The sequence below is a fragment of the Solea senegalensis genome, linkage group LG5, assembly GCF_019176455.1.
Source record: "Solea senegalensis isolate Sse05_10M linkage group LG5, IFAPA_SoseM_1, whole genome shotgun sequence".
In the NCBI taxonomy this organism is placed as follows: Eukaryota; Metazoa; Chordata; class Actinopteri; order Pleuronectiformes; family Soleidae; genus Solea; species Solea senegalensis.
Genome location: NC_058025.1, coordinates 18,870,158 through 18,897,967, shown reverse-complemented (window position 1 = coordinate 18,897,967; position 27,810 = coordinate 18,870,158). Strand labels below are relative to the sequence as shown.

The 27,810-nt window shown below is 40.7% G+C and overlaps 1 protein-coding gene across 1 annotated transcript; it reads left to right on the top strand.

The window, feature by feature from the left end:
- On the top strand, window positions 1–27,198 carry LOC122769185 (phosphatidylinositol 3-kinase regulatory subunit alpha-like). Its single transcript, XM_044025521.1, has 17 exons — window positions 1–802; window positions 2,888–3,371; window positions 3,789–3,918; window positions 10,374–10,466; window positions 10,768–10,839; window positions 11,093–11,209; window positions 11,305–11,503; window positions 14,356–14,438; window positions 18,676–18,781; window positions 19,981–20,079; window positions 20,997–21,177; window positions 21,265–21,390; window positions 22,865–23,007; window positions 23,314–23,490; window positions 23,659–23,733; window positions 24,319–24,489; window positions 24,758–27,198. The coding sequence occupies exons 2-17, from the start codon at window positions 3,180–3,182 to the stop codon at window positions 24,945–24,947; spliced, it is 2,154 nt and encodes a 717-aa protein (XP_043881456.1). The 5' UTR covers window positions 1–802; window positions 2,888–3,179; the 3' UTR covers window positions 24,948–27,198.
- The last annotated feature ends 612 nt before the right edge of the window (window positions 27,199–27,810 follow it).

Sequence of the window (27,810 nt, the reverse complement as noted above, 5' to 3'; positions counted from 1 at the left end):
AAGAAGAATAGCTAACCCTTACCCTGCATTCATTTTCACAGAGGGAGAGATGATTGCATGAATGAGCAAGTGAAAATAGAAATAAATGACACGCAAATCAAGTAAAAACACTAGTCATTTCACTATGTGAACGGGAACAGCAGAGCGGTCACCACTCATCTCCCTCACAACTCCTGTTTTAACGGCACTGCGTTGAAATCTCGGTCACCGGATGTGACGTCAGTGCCGTGCCTCCTTGCCTAGTTGTAATCTTTTATAATCTCTTAAATCCACGTTTGGGTCGTTTCAACGCTACAGATGTGAGCTGCAGAAGCTGTTGCAAAATATTAAATATTTATTTGAAACGTTATAAATCAATAATGCACATGATATTTTGAGATAATTCCGGAATTTGCCGATTCCTTTCCCTCGCCACTGTTGGTATATTCACAAGATGAATATGGCGTTAAAGTTGGCTTTAGGGTGAACATGGATATTTATTTTTTAGTCCTCAAAATAGTCTGAAAATGTACCTAAATTACTAATATTTCATTTAAACGTTTGACATTTTAATGCCACAAATGCGTTTGATTTTGACAGTCCGCACCGGAAGTGCGTCGAGGTATTTTGTCGTCTTGACGCACTTCTGCTATGCTAACATCAGACGGTTGAGCCACTTAAAACTTTGTCTTGGATATATTCGGTAAAATCAATGAAGTTTTCTATTTGGAATTACAACCGGATATCGTGACTGCTCGTTGCTGTATAATGGCGCCTGCTCTTTACAGTACCGGAGGATCTTCGTGGTGAAAGAATTAAAAAGGTGAGCCACTGTCGCGACTGGCAAGCTAGCAGGCTAAGCTACTGTTGGCATGCATTGTCGTTTCCCGTTTCCTGGAAGGATTTACTGTCTGATTTACGCCAGCGCTTTTTATGACACTCGTTTACAACGTTTTGGAGTTTGCTCTGTTCGTGGTGAAATAAAAAACTTAAAACTTAAAAAAAGAGCCTTGATTTGATTTTTACGACGGAGTGAAGATTTTATTTATTTATTTATTTATTTATTTGTTTGTGTATTTATTTTTATTTATTTAAGTCTTACGAGAATAAAGTCACAATATTATGAAGATAAAGTCGTAATCTTCCGAGAACAAAAGTCGTAAAATGACGACAACAAAGTCATAATTATTATTCAAGATGATCAACTGCAACCTGCGTCAAAGCAGGAGCATTTCGTGAAGTTACATTTTGATTGGGGCTTCACGAATAAAGATTAATCTTTTGTCACATCAACACCGTATTATCTTTAACATCTGGGCTTTGAAAATATTGATCAAGAAACTGAGTCTGTTTAGAAGAAAGAATCACACAGAAAATCACCTCTTTTGTGGACTGGGGAGGAAATGGTTGGTAGTGGTCAACAGCAGTCCTGTTGCATTTCATTTCAGTCTGTTATCAGTTTTCCTTGTTTTCGTCTGTGTGTACTAAACGAAAGCCAATTAAATAAATAGCCTTTTTCATATCTCCTCGGCACAAGTTTTAAAAAAAGACAACACAAAAGATTCAAAAGGCTTTTTTTTTAGAAAAGAATGAGGGCAGGTGAAACTCAATGTTTCCGTCTTTTCGGCAAGAATTTCTGTCTTTTTTTCTATTTCGTTGAAACTGCTAGCATTCCTACTTTTAAATATTTTGTCAAATTATTTGACGTTCCCCTTTTCAATAAATATTTGCTACATTTTGATCATTATCCTGGTATATTTGCTTTTCGTGATATGGAGTTTTTTATATTATTGACTTAATTTTCATACATTACAAGAAATGTATTGGTTTGATTAATAATACTTTTTTCTGTTTATTTATTGACGTCTCTGATATACAATTTACTCACCATATAATTGATTGATTTACATAATTCTTACATTTATAAATGGCCATGATTGTCCAGAATTATGTTTTCAAATGACTGCTATTTTCCAGAAACTAGGCACAGTATTTGTTAGACATTTATCAGGTCAAGAAATGAGCTGCAACTGATTTGATTATTGATTATTTTCCCCAATTATTAACCGTCTTCTGGGGTATTTTTTTGGTATTCTGTTTTTGATGCCACTAAGATGGGTATTTATGTTGTTGAGCTGCAGTTGGATAAAAGCTGCTATAATCAGTTAATCGATTTCAGTTAATCAGTTAATATAATTAAAAAAATATTTTCAACTGTTTTGATTATTGATCAATTGTTTTGATATCTTTTTATGCATTAGATTAGAAATTCAATTATTAACCTGATACAATCCCCTCCCTTGCTGTTGGTTTAGACTTGGCTACAGCTGTCAATGATTTCCTTCATTTTTCTTCTAGAGAGAGCTGTGCAAACACACCATTGTAGTAGTCAAGTTGACTATAAATAAATGCTGGGTTTAGTCTGTCTGAAGGACATTACAAAAACATAAACCCTCAAGCTTAATAGCTTGCATTTTGCCACATCATGGGAAATAAACACAACTTATTGTCAACATAATTAAGAGATTTAGCAGCAGTGTCCGAACAAGCATGAACATTGAAAGGAAAAACCATTTAGACCTACATGTTTGATAGTATTATCAGATATCGGCAAACATGCCAAGATCCCCCAGTGTGACTGGTGACTAAAACAGTAGGCTAAACTCGGGTTTCTAGTGTCATGAAATGTGTTTTTTATTAGTTAAGGACTAAGCATCATTGAAACCATACCTTCACCTGTAAAGATTTGGAAATTATCATCCATCACTTCATTTCGTCCAGACTGGATTTCTGCAACCGGTTGTTTTGACTCTCCAAGGTTTCCTCTGTTGCTGCGCCAAAGCTCTGAACATTGTTAGCTTGTCCTTTGTCCTTGCGTAAAAACTTTGAGCTATTTCTTCTCTCTCAGGTTCATTCATCGCATCGCCAGATGTGGCTTCTACCTCTGCTCAGACTCCTGTTCATGAATGGTGAAGATACTTTGGTTGAGCGGCTGTGGCTCGGCCTGGATGGATGACAGGACACTAGCCGACATGGAGACAGGGGAGACATACAAACAGCTGGAAATGCTACATTTATGAAGCCGATATTATCTGGTTTAGATCCCCTCAGGATAAGTAAAAGCTATTTTTATATAAATATTTTTATTCATCACTGTTTCTGATAGTTATTGCAAAGCCATACATACTCAAAACGTCAGGATGAGCTCAGAGGGATTTCAATACCGTGCACTGTACGACTACAAGAAGGAGCGGGAGGAGGACATCGACCTGCATGTTGGGGACATGTTGTTGGTCAGTAAAGGAGCACTGCTTGCACTTGGCTGCACTAATGGAGCTGAAGAACGTCCATCAGAGATCGGATGGCTGCCAGGCTTTAATGAGACCACTCAGGTAGGACCCTGAAACAGTTAAGCAGTTAAGCACAGTCCTGAGAACACCAGTGGGACCAGTTTTTTCTTTATTAACATGTTCACACCTGGTTAATTCTGGATTATTTAGGTCAGATGGTTTTAGGCTGTGAATGGTCCTGGTTAGTTCTTCATTAATATCTAGACCATGAATATGTTTTCAGCGGGATCTGTCTTTGGTTAATGCAGTTGCACCAAATTAGTCTGGGATTCACTTGGTTGGACCAGGTTAGTCCTAGATTAATTTGGCTGGTCTGAATCAAGCTTGGAAAAACATGGTTTGATCATGTTAGCCCTGGATTAACTGGGTTCTACTGAATTAATGCTAGATTAACATGTGTCTATTTAAAGTTATCAAAAGTTATATTTGGACATCTCTGTGTCTTGAAATGTTCCTCAGGAAAAAGGTGACTTTCCAGGAACATACGTGGAGTTTATTGGCAGAAAGAGAATGTCCCCTCCCACACCAAAACCTCGCCCACCCAGACCGCCATCTGCAGCATCAGGGAGGACTGACTCAGAATCGGAGTGTGAGTTAAGTTCGACAAAATGGCCCTTTCTCCTTTTTTTTTTCTTGGAAAAAAGAAAGTGAAGTCATGATGTTTTCACCTGTGCAATTAAACATTAATGATCCTGCATCCAGACAAGCATTTGCTACGCACTTTGTGTGAATCAGGGTTGGGTGATGTCTCCTGTATTGGCATTCGATGATGTTTACAGTAACACATACAATAAAACAGCAGCCTGGATCATTTCTCAATGTACACCCCACATCCAATTAATGATCTTCATGACGAGGATCGAGTACAGTCATGATAAAGTTCAGGGGATCTGAGTGAATGTGGTGGGGAGTTCATAATCTGTGCTGTATGCAGTGTTACCAACCAAGCTGGCAGACCCCGAACCATAGTAAGGAGACCTCTTAAGACCACTAGCTCCTTTTAAATATGATGGTGCTTAGTAAAAACTGTTTACAGGCTGCCACCAGCCTGAAACGAGATTTGTGTGAGTCACACACTTCAATTTCCTTCAGCTGCTTCCTCATCATGAGTTTAATGACACATGCTTACACACACTTTTGAGGCCAGTATATAGATTTACCTTCATTTCCTGAAGGTTCACATAACCCTAACCCAATACTTTTTTTAAATGGGGGACACAGCTTTTGTTTATAGTCAGACCAAGTTTAAGTCCTCTTCTGAAATGTGTCCTCAAACATTGCCAGTGACCAGGTGGCACATCTTTGTACTGCATATACAGACTAAACTCTAACCACAAGATGGAAAACACCAGAACAGTATGTATATGTTTAATGCTTTGAGTTTGCACACACCTACACACACAGCAATGTTGTGGTTGCTGACTGAACAGATCAGATGCTGCCACCAGCCTTAACAAAAACACAGGAAGTGTGTTTGTGTTTGTGTACACGTCTCTAGAACAGACTGTGAGGACCAATTGTCATGTTAGGACATTTTGGCAGTTCCTCACAACTTTAAAGTGTTTTTTGAGGGTTAAAGCAGATCTGTGCAGAATTTTTACCCTAATTTAACCGCTTCAGTCATTTAAGAAGCTTAAATGGCTTGTTGTGGACAGATTGGGGCTGTCTCCACACTCCTCCATACCATCTGTTAGTGGAAAACCTACCCATTCAAGATTAGGGCCACCGACCCGGAGTCCTCAGAATCAGGAGGTCTCCCAAAGTCTCGGGTCTCACTAGAAACACAAATTGCTTTATTGCACTACACACATACACCATAGCCACGTACCGGCTATAAGATGAAGGCAGCGATAGCATTATTTTAGATGTTCATTATGGCGGAGCTGGCAAAAAAGAAGATAATTCAAAAGCACAGAAGCATCCAAAACAGATGTCAACAGGCATGGACATGGCTCCACTGTTTGTGTTCACCAGGTCCGTTGAAAACAAATGCATGTGGGAGGGGGGAAACGGTGAGTTTTTACAGAAGGGTAAAGCAGTAGACAATGAATGAATGGATGGATGTTTATAATGGTGTCGTAAAAATATGTACTTTGAAACTGTATGGGGAGTTCTGTAGAGAAAAGGGCAATAAAGAGACCACACTTGTAACGTTCTGCTTTAAGACTTGGTTTTAGGGTTATGCTAGGATTTGCTTTGGTTTAGGGTAAGGGTTAGGCATTTAGCAGTGATGGCTAAGGCAAGGGGTTAGGGAATGCATTATGTTTATGAGTGTTTACAAAAAGAATGCAGTGCCAATGTGTGTGTGTGTTGCAGCAGTTGACGTTGCCTTTCTGCTGCAGAGCTGCCTCTGCTTCCTGCTGCGTTCACATTAAAAGGTCCTCTTGTGTACAGAGCTGTGAAGCCCCTGAGCCCCTAGTTCCTGGAGTTGTTTTTAACTAAAGCCTGGGCCACACACACACTGGATGCATGAGCAGCACTTAAATGTCATAGAACATTGTGCTTTTCATGTAGGCGTATGTGTAGCTCAGATTTACAGCCTTATTCTTCTCTGCTCAGTAATAAATAAATAATGTATATTCACCTTTTAACTTAAAGGCTCACCACTACAGTTTCAGCTCACATCCACTCTACTCTGAAGTTTATTAGACCAGAATCAATAAACAGGACCAGCTGATGCTAAAAAAAAACCCCTTGTGTTTAAGGCCATATCCACATGGAAAGGAAAGGAAAATGAAAAATGTCTTTTTTGCCGTTTTGAAAAAGTTTCTTGTAAACATGGCATTGTTTCAGGAAATGCCTCCATCCACATGGAAGCTCCCAAAAATAGAGATGCACCGATCCAACATTTTCAGTCCTGATACCTTGCCTTTGCCCAATATGATCTGATTCCATTGAATCAATAAACTGTATAAGGTATACAGTTTATTGATTCATGTGGAAGATATATATATATTAGAGCTGAAACAATTAATCGATTATTAATCGATTACTGAATTAATCAACAACTATTTTGTTAATAGATTAATCTGTTTGAAGCTTTTTTCATGATTGTTTAAGCTTCTTAAATGTGAATATTTTCTTAATTTCTTAGCTCTGAAAACAAAGAAATCATTAAAAGTTAATCATTTTTTCTGATATTTTATGGACCAAATGATTAATCGAGAAAATAATCGATTGTTTTCATAATTGATTAATCTATCTTTAGTTGCAGTTCTAATATATATATATGTACATATAGATCTATATATGTGTATATATATATATATGTGTGTATGTGTGTGTATATATATATATATGTGTGTGTGTATATATATATATATATATATATATATACATATATATTTGCCCCCTTCCTGACTTTTTTTTTTTGCATGTTTGTCACACTTAAATGTTTCAGATTATCAACCAAATTTAAGTATTAGACAAAGATAACCCAAGTTAAACACAAAATGCAGTTTTTAAGTGATGATTTTATTTATTACGGGGGAAAAAAACTATCCAAACCTACATGGCCCCATGTGAAAAAGTAATTGCCCCCTTTGTAAAATCATCAGGTCACTGTGGTTAGTCACATTTTTTGGAAAATTTTACTTGCCACACCCAGGCCTGATTACTGTCAGACCTATTGAATCAAGAGACGACTTAAATAGAACCTGTCAGGCAAAGTGAAGTCGGCCAAAAGATCCCAAAAAAAGAGGACATCATGCCGCGATCTAAAGCAATTCAGGAACAAATGATAAACAATGTAATTGACATCTATCGGTCTGGAAAAGGTTACAAAGACCTTTCTAAAGCTTTGGGACTCTAGAGAACCACGGTGAGGGCCATTATTCAATGGGGAAAATATGGAACAGCGGGGAACCTTCCCATGAGTGGCCAGCCAACAAGAATTACCTCAATAGGGCAGCGACGACTAATCTAAGAGGTCACAAAAGAACCCAGAACAACATCTAAAGAACTGCAGGCCTTACTTGCCTCAGTTAAGGTCAGTGTTCATGACTCCATCATAAGAAAGAGACTGGGCAAAAATGGCCTGCATGGCAGAGTTCCAAGACCAAAACCACTGTTGGGCAAAAAGAACATTAAGGCTCCTCTCAATTTTGCCAAACAACATCTTGATGTTCCCCAAGCCTTTTGGGAAAATACTCTGTGGACTGACGAGACAAACGTTGAACTTTTTGGAAGGTGTTTGTCCCATTACATCTGGCGTAAAAGTAACACCACATTTCAGAAAAAGAACATCATACCAACCGTCAAATGTGGTGGTAGTGTGATGGTGTGGGGCTGTTTTGCTGCTTCAGGAGCTGGAAGACTTGCTGTGATAAATGGAACCATGAATTCTGCTGTCTACCAAAAAATCCTGAAGGAGAATGTGCGGCCATCTGTTTGTGACCTCAGGCTGCAGCCAACTTGGGTGCTGCAGCAGGACAATGATCCAAAGCACACCTGCAAGTCCACTTCTGAATGGCTAAAGAAAAACAAAATTACTTTGGAGTGGCCTAGTCAAAGTCCTGACCTGAGTCCTGTTGAGATGCTGTGGCATGACCTTAAAGGCGGTTCATGCTCTAATGTGGCTGAATTACAACAATTCTGCAAAAATGAGTGGGCCAAAATTTGTCCACAGCGCTGTAAAAGACTCATTGCAAGTTATTGCAAACGCAAATGGCGGCCCAACCAGTTATTAGGTTTCGAAAATCAAAGGAATAATATTCTGAGATTGCATTTGTTTTACTCTATGTGCCAGTACTTTACCAGCTCTCTCTTTTCTGGCATATTTCTAGTACAGAACAGTGCAAATTCGGTTTTTCTGTTCAGGATGTCATTTAATTCACATTTGAGCTCTTTCAGTTTACGCCATACAGTATATCTGAATTGTGTTGATCCATGTGTTGCGTTTCAAGCTTTTTCATATCTTGATCTAGTTTAAGTATTCTTTGACCCTCTGCTTTCTTGATAAGTGATCGTCTTTGAATAATACGCCATATTATCCCATGATCTTCTATAGAGCCTTCATTATGCTCCCTGCATTTTCCTGCATTTTGGATTAAATAAAGTTGCAGTTTTCTTCCCTGTTCAGCATACAGTTGCTTAAATGCCATCTCAAGCTTTTTTCAGCTAGTACTATGTTTCCAATCGCAGAATTCAGCACCTGACTGACTAAATTACGGGATAACAGATAACAAGTAATCTATCCTAGAATAACTTGAGTGAGTATGTAAAAAAAAAGTCATTTTCATTTGGATTCAATAATCTCCAAATATCAACAAGACCCAGCTCTTCTGACAGCGCATTAATTGCCATAACACCCATAGGTGTCAGATACACTAAGGGACATGTCCCCAGCACTATTTATGATCAACAATTTTGTCCCCACCACTTATAAAGGCAATTCTTATTTAACATTCATTTTAAACCCATACAGTTATTACTCTGATTCAATTTAAATGTTGATCTTAATATTCTTGACATAAGCTAACTGAAATTCACAAAGGACATGTTATGTCCCTCCAACAGGACTTAAACATGACAGAAATAACTGAAAAGTGTCTCTTAATCAGGGGCACATATTGTCTTCTGTTCATGGCAAAAGGAGCAGAGATAACGAAAAAAGGCATATAGGCCTACACATACGTGCATACACACCTGTCAGTTCAGAAAGTAAAATCACTACTCACGTTAGCAGCCTGAAAATCCACCTTTGTCCAGAAAATAAAATCACTGCTCATGTAAACAGCCCGAAAGAACGGAAAATAAAGTTTCTGCCCACATCGGCAGCTTCACGCCAGTGACCATCATTTTATCCCTTAAACCGCATGTCTGTCACCATCCATGTAATGACAGCTCATGTTCAGTTCAAACTTTTCAGCATTCAATGTTGTTCCGTGGCATATTTTCATGTGTTGTCAGTGTCGCGCACTTCTCCTTCGCTGGCCCCCGCTGTCCCCTCATCTTCATGGCGGGTGAGCGAAGCTTTGGCAGCCACCGCACACGAGAACTCGTGCCGACAGTTGTCCAGTGAAAATATCATTATTGCTGGGTATCACAAGGCATATTTCGACCCTCCGGTGGAGGATAAAGTGATAAATAATGGATGGATGGATGTTTTATATTTTACTCAAAGTAGCCACCCTTTGGTTTGTTGACATCATTGCAAACCCTTGGCCTTCTCTCAATGAGCTTCATGATGTAGTTCAGGGTTCATTTGAGGAATTTCTTGCCTTCTTAATGGGGTTGGGTCCTTCAGTTGTGTTGTGCAGAAGTCAGGTTGGTACACAGATGACAGCCCTATTTGACAACTGTTAGAATCCATATTATGGCAAGAACCAGCTAAATAAAGAGAAACGACAGTTCATCATTACTTTGAGAAATGAAGGCCAGTCAGTCTGGAAAATTGCAAAAACTTTGAAGTGCAGTCGCAAAAACCATAGAGCGCTATGACGAAACTGGCTCACATGAGGACCGCCCCAGGAAAGGAAGGCGGTCCTCACCTCTGCTGCTGAGGATAAGTTCATCTGAGTGAACCAGCATGGCTACCACAGCATCCTGCAGCATCATGCCATCCCATCCGGTTTGCATTTAGTTGGACCTTCATTTCATTTGACCAAGAAGGAGAGTGATGGGGTGCTGTGCCAGATGATCTGGCCTCTACTGTCACCTGACCTAAACCCAATTGAGATGGTTTGGTGTGTCTCTGCCTCTGCCCGCAGTAAATACATCTTACTTGTGTGGCAGCATTGTGCTTTTCCTTCTCAGAAAGTATTTACTGCTAAGTTTTACTACTGAGTTTTTCCACTCGCTCCATGTTGTTGCTCCATGTTTACAGACTCCAGTTGACCAACGTGCTATGCATGCATCTGACGCATAACACAGCATGCCGTATCATGCGTCGCACTCGCCAAACGTAGAATTAAAGTGAATTGAAGTATTCACCTACACCCGTTTTCGTGTGGACGGGCCCTCAGTCAGGAATGAAAGCAACTCAGATCTTTACCTAACTCTAATGATAAAGTCTGTTTTGCTGGTTGTTTGTTTTTTCCTCAGGCTTCATGTTGCCAGATCTCCCAGATCAGTTTGGACCACCAGACACAGCCCCTCCCCTCCTTAGCAGACTGATGGAGGCCATAGAGACAAAAGGTACAAAGCTCATGTGTTACAGTGAATAAGAACACATACACATACACAACCTGCAAGAAGTTTTTTGAGTGGAAAAAAGGAAACCCGGCCCCCCCGCCTCATTCGCAGATTTTTTCGGACTCAACCAGGCCGGAACCCACGGGTCCGGTCGGGTTTGTCAGCCGGCCTGACTCGTTGAGAACTCTTATCTGGCTCAACTGTTGGGTGTTCATGCACTGCTTTGTAGTCTTATGTTTTATCCTCTCTGTTATGCTGCACTTTGTATACGGATGAATTTAATCAAAGCTCTGTGATACTACAGGTCTCGACAGTCCCAGTCTTTATCGCAGTGTGAGTGGAGGAGGTCTCGATGCCCGGCAGCTGGCAGATACTGGTAAGAAGCAGCAATGACCAATCAGTTTTTATTTTGATGTTTCCTGCTCCACTTACTTACCAAAAAAATTAGGTTCTTGCCACAGAGCTCTTGATGCCAGGAATGGAATAAGTAATGAAAAGTAAAGAATGACTAAGAATAATTATATACTGATTAATTATTATATAATTATATAGCTCAATCTTCCACGTGGTTCTCCTCTCTGTTCCTTCATTTCTCTGTTCATTTTAAACTGGGGTGTTTTTGTTTTCAGACCCAGAGCAGCTGGAGGTGCCATCACTCTGTGAAGGGGTGGTTCGGTTCCTGCTGGACCTCCCTGGCCCTGTCCTCCCATCTTCACTACAGGCCGACATGATCCTTGCAGTGCAAGGTCAGCAGAAGTCATGTCATGTCCGAACAATTCTGTTTTTTTCATGGTTGGATCACTATTTGTTCATACTTCTGTTCCACTGTTTCTGTCCGTAGAGGTCCGAGACCCGGAGAACTGCGCCCAGATGCTTCGAGGCGTGGCAAGCTCACCGGCCTGTCCCACCCAGTATGGCTTGACCCTGCTCAGCGTCGTCCGGCACCTGGCCCGGGTCTGTTTTCATGGTTCCAGAAACCAGCTGAGCCCTCGGAACCTGGCAGAGAGCTTCAGCCCTCTGCTGTTCAGACAGACGGCAGGGTCAGTAAGACGCACAAAACATACAGAGCTTACTGCATTAGTTGTTTCTATTCCATTTGAGCTCCAGTAGCTGTCATCACGCAAGTCCATGACAGCTAGTTTAAACCCCTCTGGCAGGCAACAATGCTGTTCACCTGTATAGTTTGTACTGTATACTAGACAACATATAAGTCAGGCAATATGTCAGAAAACTTGTCTCTTTTGGCGCATTTCCACCGGCTCTATTCTCCTCGCCTCGCCTCGGCACGGCACAATTAGGTTGCTTCTCCACTACAAAAAAGTACCTACTTAACGTGGGTGGAGTCATCCCTGCACAGCTGAGTGAAACTGCAGTCCTTTTTATACACGACACATGCACACAAATGATTGACTAGTGACTTTACACCAGACTCCAGTAGTTGTTGGAGATTAACCCACGTTTTTAGGATTGTTAAGTAGTGTTAAGTGATCTACAGTTTGGTGCTGTTCGACTTGATTTCTTTCCACACGTTTCCGGAGCACAGCCTCCCACTCCACAGACAACAGTAGCAGCAGTCTGTGATGCCGCTCCCGATCGCCGGCGTTGTCCCTAAATACACGCCTTAGACTCCTCTGTTAAGTACAGAGTTTTCCCTGGTAGTTGTTGGAGATTAAAGCGGCCATAGCATGGTTCTATCTCACTTACAGTGGGGCATAAAAGTATTTAGTCAGCCACCGAAGTTCTCCCACTTAAAATGATGACAGAATCTGTCATTTTCATCATAGGTACACTTCAACTGTAAGAGACAGAATGTGAAAAATCCTGAAAATCACATTGTAGGATTTTTAAAGAATTTATTTGTAAATTATGGTGGAAAATAAGTATTTGGTCTCCTACAAACAAGCAAGATCTGTGGCTCTCACAGACCTGTAACTTCTTCTTTATGAAGCTCTTCTGTCCTCCACTCGTTACCTGTATTAATGGCACTTGTTTGAACTTGTTATCTGTATAAAAGACACCTGTCCACAGCCTCAAACAGTCAGACTCCAAACTCCACCATGGCCAAGACCAAAGAGTTGGAGAAGGACACCAGGAACAAAATTGTAGACCTGCACCAGGCTGGGAAGAGTGAATCTACAATAGGCAAGCAGCTTGGTGTGAATAAATCAACTGTGACCATTGATAATTTCAAATCCTACAATGTGATTTCCATCTATCTAGTTCCATCTATCATAGTTGAAGTATACCTATGATTTTAAGTGGGAGAACTTGCACAATCGGTGGCTGACTAAATACTTTTTTGCCCCACTGTATATGTGAGATATGGAGGTGTACTTACAAACATGAAGTCGTTTCTAATGTAAAAAACGTTCTAGTTGCTACAAACGAGCCGATGTAAATGTCTCATCACTGACGCTCTCGTCAGCCATGCTGTTTCAGACCAAAACCACACCCACAGAACACGGACTGTCTTGGGACTGGCCAGCCAACGAGAGTTTTCCCACTGTCTTGTGATTGGCCAGTTACCTGGAAGTGACGTAATTAGCACGTCAGCTCTCAGCTCTCTGGAAAGGCAGATGCACCGCTAGCAATGATCAAAACATTGAGTAATGCCGTAATCCCTTATGCATTTGATCCGGAGTCTGAGCCAGAGTCAGAAGACACTGTGACAAGTGAAAGACTGCTGCAGGACGCCTGTAGCTTGGATAACGTTGTGGTTACCGAGATGATAAACACACATGCAAATGAAACACGAGCGTAGCGTGTAGCTTAGCCTGTAGCCAGCTATCGCAAATGCTAAACAACAAAACAAGCACACAAAGACAGTTATATACGTATTGCTGGCACTGCTCCTTCCTTTAGGTGAAGTTTGGTGCTGTGTCCTGCTTTATATTGCTACTTTCAACCATAGAAGAAGAAGAACTACTCTTGTTGTAGCTGCTGAGTGTAGCGGTTGTACGGAGCTCAGCAGCTACAACAAGAGTAGTTCTTCTTCTTCTACGGTTGAAAGTATGTCACCCGATGTGCCTGGACTAGGAGCCGCTGCTGTTTAGAGGAGTGGTGAAATTCACCAGTGACGTAATTAGTCAATGGAAGTGCCATTCCGCTTTGTAGAGCTCAGGAAAACAATCAAACCCTGCGCTCTCAGCAGTGGCTGAACTGATTGTTATGGATTTAAGGGCTTCATAAACGGTGTAATGATGCAGATACACACAAAAATGCAGTGTTAATTGGCACTTCCGGGCTATTTGATCTTTAACCTATGTTTTTAAGATTAAGTAGTTTTATGTGATTTACAGTTCGGCGCTGTTCGGCTTAATTTGTGTCTGGGACGTCTCTTCCTGTGACAGCACTCTGACCAGTCAGCGGCTGGCAGTCTGATCAATCATCGCATAGTACCTACTCAGCACGCTTTTGGAACCTCGCCGGAGCAGGTACTAAAAATAGTACCTGGTACCAGGTACAATGCTAGTGGAAATGCTACTTAAACCATGACGTGAAGGGGCGGGGCGAGGCGGGCGAGGTGAGTGTAGCCGGTGGAAATGTGCCATTTGGCGGCTGTTTTCGTCATAAAAGTGAAGATGGTGGCTAATGTTATGCTACATCATGCTAACATGACACTTACACTTCCAGTGATGACACTATCTTTTGCAGGTAGACTCATAAGATTCAGGTAGACTCTGACTTCTGAGAGATAACCACAGATACTCATGCTTGTGCCTCTGCCTATCTGGTGGGAGGAGCTAAGGACAGAGAGCCTCCATCTCAAAGCATTTCTATTTTACCACTTGAGATGATACTCTACAGTGAAATGTTTCCTGATGACTTAAAGTAATGCCACCTGAGAGGACACTTTTATCTTGAATCCAACTGAGTCTGTTTGTCTCTTTAGGCCAGAGTCTGGTTTTGATCCTCTGGTTCAGGTCCTGGAGGTTCTGATAACCAGCGAGCTCAACATGAACCAGGCTGCACCAGGTAACATAAACACACAGACATTAACGTACAACTGTATTAACAGGTTAAATGTGATCAGCTCTGTTGTCATTGTGAGCAAATAGAAAGTGTGTGTTTATCAGTGATCTTAGCTGTAATGGTTTTGATGTCACTTGAATGGATATTTTCTATTTCTATTTCTATTCCTCTATCGCAGCATCACCCTGGTTTTGTGTCTCATTGTTACATGTTGTAGATGATGGTCATGTCCGTCATTCGTCAACTAGCGCTGATTCTCAGCCGACTTCCAGCATTCACTGTAAGTTCGACTGCATGGGAGCACTTAAAAACGAATGGCGGCTCACATGACCGCAGTAGAGCGGGCATGCAGCTGGCTGCGGCCGGCTGTGGCAGGCCGCGAGATGGGATAGCACTGTAAGTCGACTCTCCACTGTGTCGGCACCTGAGGCAACGTGCAACTGTTGCCCGCTTGTTGTTGCATTAGACAATTTTCGAATGGTCTCTGCCGACGCCAAAATGTTATTTAGTAAAGCGGCAGCTTCTGTTAGACCACCGGGAAGCTCCTGACACGACATCTGCGCACCAAAGACGCTACACTTCCTCTTCCGAGCCGCCTTCCGTTTACACTGAAATCTCAGTAGTGTGTATGAGAGCGTTTCATATGTGTGTATGAGAGTGTTTCATATGTGTGTATGAGAGCATTTCATATGTGTGTATGAGTATAACTTCATTGTGTATGAGAGCGCTTCATTTGTGTGTATGAGAGCAGCATTTCATATGTGTGTATGAGAGTGTTTCATTTGTGTGTAAGCATTTCATATGTGTGTATGAGAGCATAACATTTCATATGTGTGTATGTGTATGCTTCATTTGTGTGTATGAGAGCATATGCATATGAGAGCATAACATATGTGTGTATGAGAGCATAACATTTCATATATGTGGGTGTATGAGAGCGCTTCATTGTATGAGATATGTGTGTATGAGAGCTGCTTCATATGTGTATGATATGTGTATGAGAGCGTTTCATATGTGTGTATGAGGCTTCATTTGAGAAGCTGTGTGTATGTGTGTATGAGAGCGTTTCATATGTGTATGAGAGCCGCTTATGTGTTGAGGCTTTCATGTGTGTATGAGAGCTGCTTTATTGTGTGTATGAGAGCGCTTATTGTGTATGAGAGCATAACATTTCATATGTGTGTATGAGAGCATCATCATGTGTGTATGTGGTGTGTATCATTTATGTGTGTATGAGAGCGTTTCATATGTGTATGAGAGCGCTTCATATGTGTGTATGAGAGCGCTTATTGTGTAGCATTTCATGTGTGTATGAGAGTGTGTGTATGAGAGCATTTCATATGTGTGTATGAGAGCATAACATTTCATAAGTGTGTATGAGCATTTCATATGTGTGATTATTTCATATGGGTGTATGAGAGCTGCTTCATATGGGTGTATGAGAGCGTTTCATATGTGTGTATGAGAGCGTTCATATGTGTGTATGAGAGCATTTCATATGTGTGTATGAGAGCATAACATTTCATATGGTGTATGAGAGCTTCATATGTGTATTCATATGTGTGTCTTCATGTGTGTATATGAGAGCTGCTTTTATTTGTGTGTATGAGAGCATAACATTTCATATGTGTGTATGAGAGTGTTTATGAGAGCATAACATGTGTGTATGAGAGTGTTTTATGTGTGTATGAGAGCATAACATTTCATGTGTGTATGAGAGTGTTTCATATGTGTGTATGAGAGCATAACATATCATATGTGTGTATGAGAGCATAACATTTCAGTTGTGTGTGTGAGAGGATTTCACTAGTGTGTCTGAATGGTAATTCTGAATAATGTCTCTGACGGCCCCTCATAATGTTCTGTTAACTGTGACGAAGAAAATATAATCCTTATTTTTGTTTCGTAAAGTTTTGACAGAAAACCTTTTGGTGGCGACCTTTGACCTCTGTAGACTGCTGACATTGACTGCTGTGACATAAAACAGCTTCATCTGACTCTTCACCTGTCTGAGGCTCAGTGTTTCAGTGTTTTTCAGTTCATGGTGGAATTTCACAAAGCAGCCATGCCTTTCTTTCTTTTTGAAAACATTGAGGTCACCATCATCCTGTTTAAATACACTTTTATAGGAAGTGTCACTGAACTAATACGAGTGGGTGTGAGCTCCACATATAACTGAACACTGCGCGGTTGAGTCCAGACTCCGTCACGACTGCTCCCCTGAGGCTGTGCTTTTTATTTGTTATTTATGCTTTTTATTTTATTGCTGCACACTTGCACAGTGGGGCTTGTTGTAAAGTCATTTCACTGGGGGTGTACTTGTACATCCACATGTGACAAATAAAAACTTGAATCTTGAATCTTGAATCTTGAATCTTGAACACAGAAAGCACAGTTGATAGAAATTGATAAAGATTGATGAGGATTTCCAATTTATTCTCAATTCATCAAAAAAAAGATTGACAGATATTCAATTATTAACGTTGTCACAGCCTGATTTCTTTCAATCAGTCAGTACATGACAGGACCAGTAATTTTACTGCTCAGTCATTCAGTGTCAGTTTGAGTGTATTGATTAGTCAGTCGGTCAGACTGAGTGGCGATTTAAAACAATGACATCATCCATCCACAGAGCAAGAAATGCAGCAGAGAAGGGAATAGGAGAGGAGGGGAGGGGATGTTACCTCAGTGATATCACTGCCATTATTGGATTGGTTGGGGCAGCAGTGATGTCATACATCACCAAGCTGCTCTCCTGAGCTTTGAACTGAGGCTAAGAGAGAATGATAGAGGGACTGAGGCTGACAGAGAAAGTTGCTATTATTTTAAATACCAGAAGAAGACTGCTGGTGTTGGATAAACACAAACAGTGGTGTTTTTCTGTAGCTGAGGTGTTAATGTTAAAGGATTAGAAAGGAGAGAAGAAGAAATCCTGCAAGTCTCAGTGGGGTAGAGAGTCTCTTAGAAATTAAGAGAATAATCACAAAGAGAGAAAAGGTCTCTGAGGAAAATGTAACCTAACCTCTTTCCTATGAGATGATGTCAGTGATTTTGCGGCCGGATTGGAGCATTCAGTTCAGCTGAAGGCAGGAGATGATGAGATCCAAACAGAAACAGTCCTTGTTTTGCTCTGCTGCTGAAAAGCTGTGGAGGCGGGTGAGGGTTTAGAGAGGCTGACATGGAGCGTGATGTGGGAAGCAGGGCTGAGGCTGAGCTGGTGAGAGAAGGACAGGAGAAAATACTCTGCTACATTGACATGCAGAGTCCAGGTAGGAGCCTAGACCTGAAGCCAGAGCTGTCAGAAGGGGACAACACCTGTCGTGGTGTGACTCACACATGATAAGATGGCCGTCGCTGTCCCACTTTTTAAAATGGAGTTTTTACTGTGACCGTTTTGCTTTGAGTGTGTCTTCATTTGTTTTTGTAAAGTTACACACAGTGTAGAGTGTAGTCCTGCAAATGTTTCCGGCAGCTGATGATAATTTTATTGATGAAAATGAAGACATCCTCAAATGTTTGCTTTTGTCAACAAACCAAAATCATCATCTTCCATTTTATTTAGGTCTATATATAGACCACTAAAAAAAATGGAACATTATGTATGCATGTATATGTATGCAAAGAGAGAGTCAAGATGGACACCTCAGAGGCAAGTCATAATGGCTCTGAGGCACAGAGAAAGATACATAGTTTTATAGTCATTTCTCATGAACATATCTGTGTAGCACACTAAAGGCACCTGTGAAAGGAGAAATATGGCCTTGGGTCTCAGGAACAGAACGATTAGTAAATTAGTTCAGTGTGGGCATTACCCAGTTTGGTGTGAATGTTTAGACAGTAAGTGGTTGAACTAAACAATGCACATATTAGTTTAAAGGTGAATAATTCTAAAAGCATATAAGGAATACCGCTACTTAGAAGTACAGGGGGTGAAGAAGCTTCTTTGGAAGTCAAACTGAAGGTCGCCTACAGCTAGTCTCCAGCTTGTTATATGTCGTGTTCCTTGCTGTGTTAAATGGAAGGTTGCAAATGTACAGCAACATCCTGAACTCTGAGCCACAGAAAATTTAGAGTTACAGTTCCAGTGTTCAAATGAATGTAGTAAACAACCCAATTTGATTATGTCAAGAGAATAGAAGGTCTTCTTTATGTTATTTGTCTTTCTGTGTCTTCACGCTATGTCTTTGTAGTGTTGTATTCTGTTTTAATTACTACTTTCATCTCTGATTCTGTCTTTCAGCTTTACCTCCAAAACCAGTCAAGTCATCGACTTCATCAGCTTCCAGTAGCTTTAACAACAGTATTGCTCTGCAGGATGCTGAGTGGTACTGGGGCGACATTTCCAGGTAACATGGCGTGTTTCCACCGGCTCTACTCGCCTCGCCATGGCACAGTTAAGTTGCGTTTCCACTAGCATAGTACCTGGTACCAGGTACTTTTTTTAGCACCTGCTCTGGCAAGGTTCCAAGTGTGCTAAGTAGGTACTATGCATGACGTCGTCAGACTGCCGGCCACAGGAAGAGACGTTCGCCTCAGAAATCAAGCTGAACAATGCCGAACTGTAGATGAGTTAAAAAGACGTAACAATCCTAAAAACGTGGGTTAATCTCCAAGAATTACCAGGGAAATGTTCACAAAGATTTCACACTGGTGAAATCTTAAAATTTAACAGAGGAGTCTGATGTATTTTAGCAACAGCACTGCTGATCGTGACCAGCATCACATAACCTGCCGCTGTATTTCAGTCCTGTGACTGTGTCAGAAGTACTGAACAAGTAGAAACAACAAACAACTGCTTTACAAGTTACAAGTCACTCGTTTGTGTGTATCGCATGTAAACGAATTCACAACAGTTTCATGCAGCCGTGCAATGATGACTCCGCCCACGTTGAGTCGGTACTTTTTTGTAGTGGAAATGCAACCTGTGCCGTGCCGTGCTGTGCCTCGCCACGCATTGTGGAAAAGGGCCATACAGATCAGTAGAGCCAAGTTAAGGGCTGAAGATTAACAATTAAACAAGGTTAATTAAATATTAAAAATATGTAAATAAAAGAAGGAAACAGCAAGTGTAAATTTTCTATGCAGCTTACTTTGTATTGATTCCTATAACAACTTCCTTGATATTTTTTTGGTCTGGTATTTGTCTCCATCATGTGGGAAGAGATTGTGACTTCATTCATAACAACCTCCCAAGTGCCGTACTCTCTAAATATACAAATCTGACATTGTGTGTGAAGAAGAGGTGAAACTTGCGTTGAAGACAATAAACTCATTAGACAATTGTTTATTAAGTAAGAAATAGAGTCAATTTCCCGTAAACGTCCATTCAAACTTATTTTTGCAACCACCAGGGTTGCCACCTGGTGGCTCCTCAATATATTTTCACTTACTTTTTGGTTTCAGGATCCATCTGGAATGTCTACTTTTTTCATGTACAGTCTATGGTCTCCGCACATGTTGAACGTTTTTTATTTTGTTATGTTCTTTTGTTGACTTGATTTCAAAAATCCAGATGTATGCTTTTGCATGTATTTGTGTTTAACAGGGAGGAGGTAAACGAGAAACTGAGAGACACAGCTGACGGTACATTTCTGGTGCGAGATGCCTCCACTAAGATGCATGGAGACTACACTCTAACGCTGAGGTAACAACCTCTGCAACACTGGGTCCTTGAATCTTTCTGAATTTGTTGTTCACATTAGACAAGTCCAGCAGATTGTCAAGTCATACGTGTTCACAGAACATCTCCTGGTCATGAATGTAGAAGAAACAACACTTATTATCCTGAGCTTCTCCTGCTGTGTTATCTCATTTCACCAGTGTGTGTAAGCGCGCATATAGAAAATATATAGAAAATAAAATATATAATATAATAATATATACATATGTGTGTGTATGTATGTATGTGTAGATATATTTTTATATATGTGTGTATATATATACATATATGTATATATATATGTATATGTGTATATATATATATATATATGTATGTATATATATTTACATACATACATATACACACATACATATACACACACAGTACTGTGCAAAGGTTTCAGGCACCACCAGCTCTGTTGTTTTTTGTGTCAAATTCTGTGATCACTGGAATGAAGTCATGCGACTTAAAGCTGGTCTTATATATTAGCGAGCTGTCAATGACTTTAACTCATGCAACTTGTGTATGTAATGCTCAAGCATGTCTTGAATAAACCTGGCATAATAGACGTTTTTTTACAGCAGATATTTCTTTAAATTAAATAGTAGGATAAACACAGGATTTACCAGTAACGTTAATTAAGGTTCCACTCCAGTATCAACAGTGTTGTGTGTGTGTGTGTGTGTGTGTGTGTGTGTATATATACATGTGCTAAAAAGTGACTTTCAAAAATTCACACCGCTTTTTCGAACATTGTTTGAAGCTAAATGTGACAAAATGTTGCAGTTATTTTCAGAAGGAGCTGCTTTACAAACCTCACCCCACACTTTGAGCAGCTCTGCTTTAAAGAATTATCTACAGACACAAGTAGTTGGCCTGATTTGTCCTCTGCCACTTCACAGGAAAGGAGGCAACAACAAGCTGATAAAGATTTTTCATCGGGAGGGGAAGTATGGTTTTTCTGACCCTTTGACCTTCAGCTCAGTGGTGGAGCTGATCAACCATTACCGCCATGAATCTCTGGCCCAGTATAACCCCAAACTGGACGTCAAACTGCTTTACCCAGTCTCCAAACACCAACAGGTCTACTCATGTTTTCCCAGTGCACAATGTGGGTTCTTATATTCGTTGTTGAGTCATTTGATTGAAAGCATTGTTGTCATTCTTCAGGACCAGGTGGTGAAGGAGGACAGCATCGAAGCTGTGGGTAAGAAGCTCCATGAGTATCATCTGCAGTACCAGGAGAAGAACAGAGAGTACGATAGGCTGTATGAAGAGTACACCAGGACATCACAGGTACACATCAGCACTACTATACACCAGGGTGGGCAATTGCAACCTAAAATTCCACTATATATGTTTTTCAAATTCCATTGTAACAATTGTTCACTAAATTAGCAATAAATGATGCATTCTGGGACTTTATCTCTTTCTGCTGCCAGGCAGTCATGCACAGAGCAGCCTCATCACAGAAGCAGAGCATAGTTGAGATGTCCAACCAGTATTTGGTCTGCTTTTGCTTCTTTGACGTTGACCGAGTTTCTTATCTACAGTATGTGTGTTGTAGCAGTAAATCACAATGCACATGTTGGTTATGAAGGACAGTAAGCAGTGACCATGGTTAAATTTGTCCAACGGGAACTGTGTTTTTATTAACTGTAACAGGCTCTGGGTTGGGTCAGATACAGAAACATGGGTTTAGGGTTTAAATTTTCTGAATTGATCGCTGCAAGAATTAACGATCGTTTTTCATTAATCATTAATTTAATTCATTTTTATATTAAAAATCACTATTTATAGCTATATTAAAAATGCAATGAAAATCTGCACCCGCCCACGACCCGATCATCATTCATTGTAGTTGCAGTCTACCCACATATTATTTATTTATTTGTTTGTTTATTTCAACCGCGTCCCGTCCGAAATTCATCCAAATGTTGTTGTTTTTTCTCACACGATCCACTCGCCCCCGCACATCTCTAGTAGGCAGACTGCGACTACAATGAATGATGATCAGGTGGTGGGTGGGTGCGGGTATCAATTGTTGAAAAAAACATTGCTGCGGGTGGATTATTGATATTAAGATGTGGGTGCGGATGCCTTACAGCTCATCCACGCATTTCTACTCTGGGTTTAGACGCAACCGTTGCGTCTGAAGGGGACTGACGTTGCCGCGATGCACAGGTACACAGGAGTTGTGTCATAGCAGAGACCTGGGACAGGGAGGCTGCGACTCTAGTGTTTGCGCTCCCCCCGTCTGTGTCAGACAACGCATGCTCCTTGTCTCCCTCAGTTCTCGAATAGCCACCCTACTGATCTCCACTGACTACGCAACAGAACCTGCATTAGTTTTATCGATAAAAAATTAACGTCATCGATGAAATTCTTAATGATCAATTAATCGATTGTTGATTAATTATGCCCATCCCTACTTGGGTTGTTGTCTCTTGGACCCTAGCTGCGTGGTCTTGATTGATTTTCTCTCCTGTGCATGTGCGTACAAACACATGGTATGACACAAAGTTAAGTTTTCTGTCTATAACACAAGGTGGAGCCTCCGCCACTTAGTCGTCACAGGTCACACGTTGGGAAATGTAGTATCAGCAGTTTTCTCCACTCTCCCAGAATATGTTTTAATCAATAAAACATTTTTCAACAAAACACTTTTGTTTTTCATCAATTCAGCCATAAATGTCTAATTATTCACATTTGCATTATTTCTCTATTTGTCCTGTTTGTTTTCCTCTCACCCTTCCTCTTCATCCCTCAGGAGATCCAGATGAAGCGGACAGCCATTGAGGCATTCAACGAGACCATAAAGATCTTTGAGGAGCAGTGTCAGACTCAGGAGCGCTTCAGCAAAGAGTACATTGAGAAGTTTCGTCGAGAGGGCAATGACAAGGAGATTCAGAGGTTGGCTCTTACCCTAGTAACTGACAGAGACTTTTTTGCAAAGGAGGTCTTGTTGCTGTGGCAACAGTGCCTACAGGAATAAAACCACCTGCTGGTAAATCTAGTCCAGGGCTGGAACTAGTTGTTGTTGGAGTCTGTGAAACTGTGTCAAACTCCTTCTGCCTCTCTTCCTTCCTTCAGTCACTGATGTTGATTTTGTTCCTTTACGACAGAATGCATCGACTCACTTTATACATTTTTGTCAGTGCTTGAAATATTCATGTGTAAACATAATCGGTTTCACTCATGTCTCCTTCGTCATTACAGAATAATGGAGAACTACGACAAGCTAAAGTCTCGAATCAGTGAGATCGTGGACAGTAAACATCATCTCGAGGTGGATCTGAAAAAACAGGCCGCTGACTACCGGGAGATAGACAAGAAGATGAACAGCATCAAACCAGACCTTATCCAGCTGCGCAAGACCAGGGACCAATACCTCATGTATGTCACATACTTGCCCTTTAACATATGTAACATATACATTCAAGCTTTGGTTGGTTTGTGTGATATACAGGATCTCACTCTTTTTCCTCTTTTATCACATTTTTTATTTTCTTGTATCATATCGGTGTACACAGTACTAACACCTCAGCTGCATGTGTTTCTCAGGTGGCTGACACAGAAAGGCGTTCGTCAGAGGAAACTGAACGAGTGGCTCGGCCTGAAAAATGAAACCACAGAGGAGTAAGTGTGTGTTGTGATGTCAACAATTGTTTTGTGAGCTGCAGTTTTGCCATTAGTCTGGCACCATCTTGGTTTTTTAAAGCCAGGTGTAAGTTTTGCTTGATGAGGAGGAGATGAGGAGGAGCTGAGGAATAAACAAGGGATGGACCCTACTGCCAGCAGGTCTCCTAATGACACCCACTCTCAATCACACCCTGCTTAAGGGTAACTTATTATGACTTGACTTAAAATGGGCTCATAGTTAACAAAATGGACATCATGCTGTATTGAAAAAAACCTAAAAATAGTGATAGTGAGACCATACACTTTTACTTGTATACAAACCAGTGTCACCCCCATTAATCCGTTTCATTATTATACAAAGGCCTGAGTTATTGTCTCCTCATAAAAGTTTTTAATATATCGGAAATATTGTATGTTTTACTATTAAATCATTCTTTCAGCTGTAAACACCAACCAATACCCATGTGAGGAAATTTGAAGTAGTTTCCACAACAGTGATGAAAAGGGGTGTACCACACCTCAAAATTAGAACAGCCCTTCAAATTGGTTATGTTGGTGGCACTAACATGATATTCCCCCCAGTGAGTACAGTATGGTGGAGGATGAGGAAGACCTCCCCCATCATGACGAACGTCTCTGGCGTCTGGGAAACATCAACCGCAGTCAGGCCGAGTCTCTGCTGCGAGGGAAGCGAGATGGCACCTTTCTGGTCCGAGACAGCAGCAAACCGGGCTGCTACGCCTGCTCTGTGGTGTGAGTTTTGCCTCTTGACCTGTTTAGTTTGTTTAAAATGTTAACCTGTTGGCCAGAGTCACCAGTGTATGTGCTGCATTCATTGGCATATGGGAAAGCAAAAAACAATTGGAGGAACCAATACACATTTTCTCTCGCTTTTTTGTGGCACTCAGGACTCGATGGACTGTAAAATATACATATAACACATTAAACTTTACCCCAAAGGTGGAGCGACTTTGCAAGCTACATGACTTTACTATCCTCTCTGTTTCTATTCCTCTCTCAGAGTGGATGGGGAGGTGAAGCACTGCGTCATCAACAAGACGAGCACTGGCTTTGGTTTCGCTGAGCCCTACAACCTTTATGGATCCCTAAAGGAGCTGGTGCTGCATTATCAGCACACATCACTGGTCCAACACAACGACTCGCTCAACGTCACGCTGGCCTTCCCCGTCTACAGCCAGCAGAGGCGGTAACCCTGCCCCAGCACATTTTCACATACACCATTATCATAGTCCAGCAGCCAGACCTCATCTGCACACCTGGTCTGACACATGTTCCCAAACATCTCTCTAACCTGATGCTGCATTTAAATCTCTGTGTGAAAATGGCATAAAGACATTTGAAGATCACAGTGAAACAGAAACACTTGTTGAACCCCCTCTCCCACGCCCGCATGTTTTCTGTCAACTTCATTAAGGCTACATCCACAGTCCTGATCTCTGTTCAGCAGGTGTTCCAGCTCCGTATTGGAGGTTACCTGCGTCCACACTGACACACCTGGAAACCTATATCACCTGACCATTCAGGTAGACTAGGCATGCACATGTTGGTGGAAACAGAAGGCAGAACTGACATGGCATGACATTGTGAGACTGAAATGACAGCTGTTCAGACTAAAACAAAGCCCTGGAGTTAAAACTAAAATCAGTCAGCAGTGTTTACAAATGTGTCCATTTTGAGAGCTTTAATAATACGAGGGTGGCATTGACAGTAGGCATATCAGATTAATGTGTTTTAAATGATAACAGAGTAGAGTGGACCTAGCCTATGGATATAGCCATTCAAATGCAGCATCTTATGTGCACACAAATACATCATCAATGAAGACATACACTCAAACAATAATGAAGTTGTTGCGATGCACTGCAGTGGGTATCTGTTGCAGTTCGCAACTGTCAGCACATTTTTTGATAATCGGTGCCAAAGAAGTGGGTCAAACTGGTCTTTGTCCTCTGCAGTGAGGGAAATGTGGTGGTCATAGTCCATGGTCTTTGTTTAGATCTTTGGTTTAATGTGTTAGTATTAATTCACGGAGGCTACAGCAACTTCAGTCATCTCAGTAGTTCTCACATTTTGTTGCTTAATGAAGGACATGACTGAAGGGTAACCACACTGGTGCCTCAGTTATAAACACCTCCATTTAGATGTTGCATATGAATGGATCCTTAGTCTCATTTAAACATGGCACTGCTTGAAACATAATACATTAAAGTAAAGTCAAGTTGTCAGTGGAAAAGTTGAAAAAATATTTTTTAAAGAAAAATTGGCACATTTGCCTTTAACATGACTAGGAACCCATTGATGATAATTCATTTTTGTTTTTCTCAACCAGATATTAACAGCTTCTTCTTTACCTTATTAACAATGAACACGTTGTTAAAAATGTGTTAATGGTAGCATTCTCAGGCTAAAACCAGGTGCTTTCTTTTTACGGTGTGCAAGATTAACCCTGAATGCCTCTGGAGGACTAATTTGAATGTCCCAGGTGAAGTTAAGGTTTTGAGAGACAAAGTTCCAGAGTGTCATGTCAGACCGTGGTTCTGTTCTGGACTAAAGTACAGCAGGGGGAGCTGGAAGGAGGTTAACCCTTTAAGCACACTTCTCAGCTGCTGCTGACAAAGACAACTGAAGCAGAGTGCTGTTGATGACAATGATGTTGTATACAGTCAATGGTGGACCATCCAGGGAGAGCGTGGTATTTAAAACACTGTGAGTGACTCTGAACGAGGTTTAAAATGAAGGTGAATCAACAAATCTGCATTTCACTTCAGGAAAGAGAAAACCTTCATCCAAACCATAGACAGTGTTTTCCAGGTTCCTGAATCTTGAGATTTCATTAGGACTTAGGGATTGTAGTTTTAATTTCAAACAAGAGGGTTGCTTTAATTTTTGCAGAGTGGACATATGATTCATTTATTCTTTCATTTCAGTTTACGTCTGTTCTGAGTAATCAAACATCCATGTCAGTTGGATCGTGAATGTGAATCTTATAGAAAAAAAAAAAAACAGGAAACGGATCCTATTTTGACGTTTGTGTTCAAACGTTTTTGAGATTAAGTTTCAGTGGACATAAGGACAATGCAACAATAAAAATCTGAACCACAACTTTTCATCTTAATGTTTTTGTTTTTTTGTATATTAAGAGAAGTGACTTGGTACAAGAAATGTTTGAGGATTTCAGGGTGTCTGTTGTCATGGTGACATGTGGTGAAAACCGTCACTTTTTGAAACTGAGCTTTTTCTCAACGTGTGGATCCTTCAGAATCGCAACATTACAAAATGTTTGTAAATGTCCTGAACATTTCAATCTCATTCTTCTCCAGATTACTTTCTGTAACATGTGGTAGATTGTGGGATGGAGATATGACATGAACATCAGACAATGTGGAAAGGAAGTGATGGAAAGTTTCAGCTCTAAATAAAACCGTTTTCTAATGATCTGAAGGATTTTCCACTGAACTTATTGTCCTTATTTTGTTGAAATGATTCACTGAAATGTGAAATCGTATGTTTTGTTTTTGGTTCTAATGATTTTGTGATTGAATGATGAGGTCAGCTGTGTCACTTCTCCATGTAGTCTTTAATGATACTTCAGGTTTTGTCCTCGTAAAGGACCTGACACAACCTGACTGCTGTGAAAAACCTGCCTGAGACTTGGAGGCGTGCTCTCAGTTGAAAACATGGCAGCCAGATCTGAGAAAATCTACGTCAGCTTCATTCCAAAATAATGTGTTTTCTCTCACTGTTGGACTTTTACAACAGGAAATTAAAGTTTGTGTTACATTGTAAATTGTCCACATCCCTACAGCATAGTTTAAAGACATTTTTTTAAAATCATGACACACATGAGTCAAACCTCTCCATCTCCAGTCAGCAAGTACAGTACATACATGTTATTTTTGTTACAATTTGTCTTGGTGAAACAAGCTTACCCTCACAAGGTAGCAGTGGTGTGAGGACGAGAACCTCAACAACACACTGGTTTGTGTCGGAAAACTGATAATTGGCCAAAAGATTTGTGTTTCTTCAATTTTTTTGTCAGGTTTAGGGTTATAG